General features: G+C 36.5%; 1 protein-coding gene across 1 annotated transcript in view; it reads left to right on the plus strand.

Moving 5' to 3' along the window:
• The window catches only part of KLHL2 (kelch like family member 2), a 180,346-nt gene that overhangs the window by 144,090 nt on the left and 31,211 nt on the right, over window positions 1–5,045 (plus strand). The window contains exon 8 of the mRNA XM_007954203.2: window positions 4,157–4,274. Within this exon, the coding sequence (XP_007952394.2) occupies window positions 4,157–4,274 (118 nt within the window). The remainder of the gene's footprint in view (window positions 1–4,156; window positions 4,275–5,045) is intronic.

Genomic DNA, 5,045 nt, shown 5'->3' on the forward strand with positions numbered 1-5,045 from the left:
CACTATGCTACCAGAGCTCCTATAGGAGGCTCCTATAGGAGCAACTGCTCCATAGGGTTTTCAAACTATGATCTTTCAGAAACTGATCACCAGGCCTTTTTTCCCTAGTTGTCTTTGGATGGCTTCAAACCACCACCCATTCTTGTAGCAGTTGAGTGCTTAACTAATTCTGCAGCACAGAGACTCACTAGTTATAATAGAAGGAAGAAAGTCAGATTAGGTAGGAAACTCTCCCTGGTTTTAGTTGTTTATATAACTGGAAACTCAGTGGTTCTCAGAATTATGTATTAGGACTAAATAAAAGAAATAAAAAAGCTTGTTCAGTTCATCTCCTTGCTGTTGTACACTATTTGATGGTTCACCCACACACCATTTGTAGCCATTTCAGCATAAATTTCTCATATGTCTTCCATATTTCCAGTGGTCGTATTTTCCTGTGTAAAACCTCATATCCCACCTTTTCTTTTTAGTTGAAGCCATTCGTATTTTTAATTTTTTTTTTTTCCAGAACAACCTCTCACTTCTGTATCTCTCTTTGCAATGCCTTCTGCTCTGTTTGCATCTTTATAGTACTAGAAGGCCAACACTTTAAGCACCACTTTGTGTATGGTCTTACCAGAATGATTTATTATGGACTGCTTTTATTTATTTGTTTGTTTATTTATTTATTTATTTATTTATTTCTCTTATATTTGTTTGGAGCAATGATGGATTAAGAAATAATAATTAATCTGATATCCATTATTTTCTTACATCTTTCATCTTTAGTTATTGTTCTCTATCCTTTTCATTAAATGATGTCTTTTCAATTCTTTCACTTTAATACTTTTATTTAATGTTTTTCCAAATTTTATTTTTGGAGTCTACGTTTTAATTGCTTCAAATCTATATTGGTACTGTTTTTCCCAGTGTTAACAATAGTTCTCAATTTAGAATTAACTGCAGATTTTGCCAGTACGCTATTTATTCTTTTTTCTAGATCATTAGTAATTATTTGAATTTAGAGTATGCCTCACCACTCCCTCTGGTGATAGCTTATTGAAATACCCACCCATTGAAACAGTCCATGTGTAGAAATTTTCAGTCCATATGATTGTGTTTATTATTCAAGCCAAAAAATAAGTAATTTGGCATATAGCATCCGGTGATACTCAGAATCAAATCTATTCATATTTGGCATGATTTTTATAACATCTCTTTGCCTATTACTTATCATTTTGTTGGACCCTAGAGGTGTGAACATTTTTCTCAAAATATTCTAAATTCTTACTGAGAATTACTGCCGTTTAACGAAAGGTATTTACAAGGCATTCACTTCCTACACTGCTTTGAAAATTGGTATTTGCCTTTTTTAAATTTTCTGATCTCTCCTCAGTTCTCCAAGATTTTTCAAAAATAATTGTAAGTGACTCAGTAAGTACATTAGCTAGTTCCCTTAACACCTTAGTATGCATGCCATCTGGGTCTGCTGATTTTATAAATGTTTACATTTTCCAAATATCCTTTTTCCTGCTTTTATAAGTAGCCATCTTTATAAGTCTTCATTACTTCATATTTGTCCGTATTATTTGGTGTCAATTTTTGTTCTTGTAAAAAATAGATTAATAAAAAATGTTCAGAGTCTTGGCCAACTTAAACTTACTATTTCTTTTATGCTAGTCTTTCCACCTTACTCTAAATAGTTTTGTCTCCATTGTTTTTTAAACATTTCTCATTTATAAAAAGGCTCTTAACTTGTTTAACTCTTTTTCTGGCATCTTTTACTTTGCTATCACTAGCTTTACCAAACCTTTAGAGTGAAAACTAATTTATGTTTAATTTCTGGAATAAACATGCCATTTTCAAAAACCTTCTAAAGAATTCTTGGTACTTATATTTTATTTCCTCTCTTTTGTAGCCGTGTGGTCGTCTCTTCAGTTTACATTGTTTCTGTGCTTCTCTGGTTGTGGCATTGGTATGGCCCTTCCAACCATGTTATACTTTCGGCTTTCTCAGTTCTATAGCTTTATTTTTTTTTTTTGTAATGGATGTACTGATTCTTGCAAACCAAAAACCCACTGCCATCCAGTCAACTCTGACTCATAGCAATCTTTTATAGGACAGGGTAGAACTACCTCATAGGGTCCAAGGCTGTAGATCTTTATGGAAGGAGACTGCCACATTGTTCTTCCATGGAGCAGATGGTGGGTTTGAACTACCGACCTTTGGGTTAGCAGCCAAATGCTTTAACTACTGTACTCCCAGAGCTCCTTTGATTTGTGAAAGTTCTCTCTTTTTCTGCTCTCTCAGAATGGCTAGGAAGGACAGGCAGTATACCTGGTGAATGACAACAAGCAACTATGTTGCTTTGATTTTTCACGTTCCATTTACATGACACTTCAAAGTTTATTTATTCTCACATGATTTTGCAAAGTTGCTTAAGTTGGATGCTGTTTCAGCAACATCATTTGTCATTTTGTACATGAGAATGAAAGGCAGATTAATTCCTTATGCTTACATATTTCATAACAATGATACATTTCACAACAGTGAGTCAAATAGGACAGTGTGATAGAAGTACTGAGGGAAGTATTATAAAGTTTTGATTGGGGCAATTTTTAACTAATACTTAGGTGAAAAAACTAAAACAGTATGAAATATGTAAGCATGAGAAATTCATCTTCTTTTTCCATTTGGTGGTGGGAAGGGTGGGTATTTTTGGGTTTTCTTTGTTAGTGCTTCCTGTTACTCATTTGTATTCAACACTAAAAGAATACAGACCTGAAAAATACCACGTTTGGAATGTGTTCGATCTTCTTTTTAAGACCTTAATATTCCTTTAACTCTCCTTACTAAAGTACTAAAACAAAATAGACTTCTTTTTTGGAAACTTGGGATTTGTTCTGGTTCAGAAATTATGTTTTCTATGTACCTGTCTTTATGGTTTCAGTACAGGTAGGTCACCGATCAGGCAGGGTTACACACATCCTCTTTTTGTTTGTATAAGTTATTCCATGTTTTTCTTTTCTTTTCTTTTTAACATGTTTTTCCTATCATCTCATCTTCTTCCCAAGATCCTTGCCATTCTTCACAGTTTTTCCATATGAGATATTATTAATATTTATGTTCTGCCTTGACATCAGTGTTTTCAGTGTTGCCGAAGAGTGCCCATATGCACCTAGTAAAAGACAAACCCACTGATGAATAAATTCCATCCATTTCTCAAGGCCTTTGATTAGATTCCATCCCATCCAGGAAGCTTTAACTAAATTAGAGCAATTTTCTGTTTTCTGAGGACTAACACTAATGAACTATTCTTGTAGCTTTTTGATCACATGTAATTATATATTGTTCTTGAATAGCTTCATACTCCTTTTTCATCACTGAGATCTCAAAGTTCTGGGAGGGTAGAAACCATGTCTTGCATTTCTTAGATACAACACCTAGCACAGTTCTGTATAGATACAGATGGTTGGCACTTAGTAAATAACTGTTGGATTGAGTTGAGTTGATGAAACTTATAGACCTCCTTTATTCTCAGCACTAGTTTATTGTGCATTTGTTTATTATGGTTTCTGTTATCTTCAGTTAGGGTATTTTATTAGTGAGGCTTCAAAGAAGACCTGTTTACTTGAGATTGAGGAATCTGTGGTTTCTTGTGAACTCTAATTCAGTCACTCCTCTTTTTTTTAATAGGTTTCCCCACACACACACACTTCTTTCATCTTTCTTTTAATACTTGACTGTCTTTTTCATCTCACCTATGCACTAACATAAATTTCATCTATCTGCTCTCCTATTTTATGAGATTTAATATCTGGTCATTGCAAAACCAGGATCTAGTTTATAAGCAAGCATTATGACATACTGCACCCTTGCCAGTGCTGACTGCCTGTTTGTTTTTCGGCTTAAATTTTGCTTTTGCTTGAAGGATCAGAAACTTCCTTTAGTTTCTGACATCCTTATTTTTGACTAAATGTGCTAGATGATAGAATTTTACTTCTAACATGTGGCCCCTTTGTTGATGTTTATTACACGTTGACTAGGTGGTTGTTTCCCCAGCTCACCCTACCATCTTCATCCTAACACTCTCCACACCAATGTCTTTGTGGGACATTTTACATTCCTAAATGTGCAATAGTCATTTGTTCAAGTGCTTACATTTCTGCCCTTCCAGGTGATGGTGGTAGTTGGAGGCCAGGCCCCAAAAGCTATCCGAAGTGTAGAATGCTATGACTTTAAAGAAGAACGATGGCACCAAGTAGCAGAATTACCTTCCAGGAGGTGCAGAGCAGGTAAGAATGATGCATTATGGTCAATTCCTCTGCATGGTCACTGGGAACATCTCTCTCAGGTCTTTATTTTATTTTTTAAAATTACCTGCAAACTCAATGCCATAGAGTCAGTTGGACTAATAGTGACCCCTCCTTGGGTTCCAAGGCGGTAGGTGTCTCTACAGAGGTAGATTGCCTAGTCTTCTGAGGACTGGCTGGTGGGTGTGAACTGCCAGCTTCAGGTTAGCAGTCAAATGCCTTAGGCACTACACCATCAAACTTCCCTTATTATAAAAGTATTGGTTAAAATAGGTGTATAATTAAACAGAGCAGTCAGCCCCAGGGACAACTCAGGGATGCCCAAAGCAGCAGGCCAGAAGAGCAGGAGAAAGGGGATTAAAAGCCAGGAAGCCAGACAGAGGTACAGTCAGCCACAGGGACCCAAGTGGGGGTGATACAAGAGGTCTCCAACAGCAAGACAGACTTGTCTGTTGGTTTGTCCTACTATGGTGACATGTAGACGTGAGTTTTGAGGCTGGGCCTCTGGTGTTTAAAATCCAGAGAGATGCACCTGGTGCACAGGTAACAGCCCAGCTTATAGACTGAGACAAACTAGGAAGAAGGAAGAGGGCCGTCCACTTCTCAAAGAATTGGCCAGGGAAAACCTTATGAATAGCAAAGAAACACTGTTTGGTATATTACCACGCACCTTTAGGAATAGTCCGTTTAGGCTAAAAGGCTCTCAAAATAGGGCTGGGAAAGAGTTGCAACATCTGAGTAAACCCAGCCTTA

The sequence above is a fragment of the Orycteropus afer genome, unplaced genomic scaffold, assembly GCF_000298275.1.
Source record: "Orycteropus afer afer isolate SDZICR_OR568_19922 unplaced genomic scaffold, OryAfe1.0 scaffold00443, whole genome shotgun sequence".
In the NCBI taxonomy this organism is placed as follows: domain Eukaryota; kingdom Metazoa; phylum Chordata; class Mammalia; order Tubulidentata; family Orycteropodidae; genus Orycteropus; species Orycteropus afer.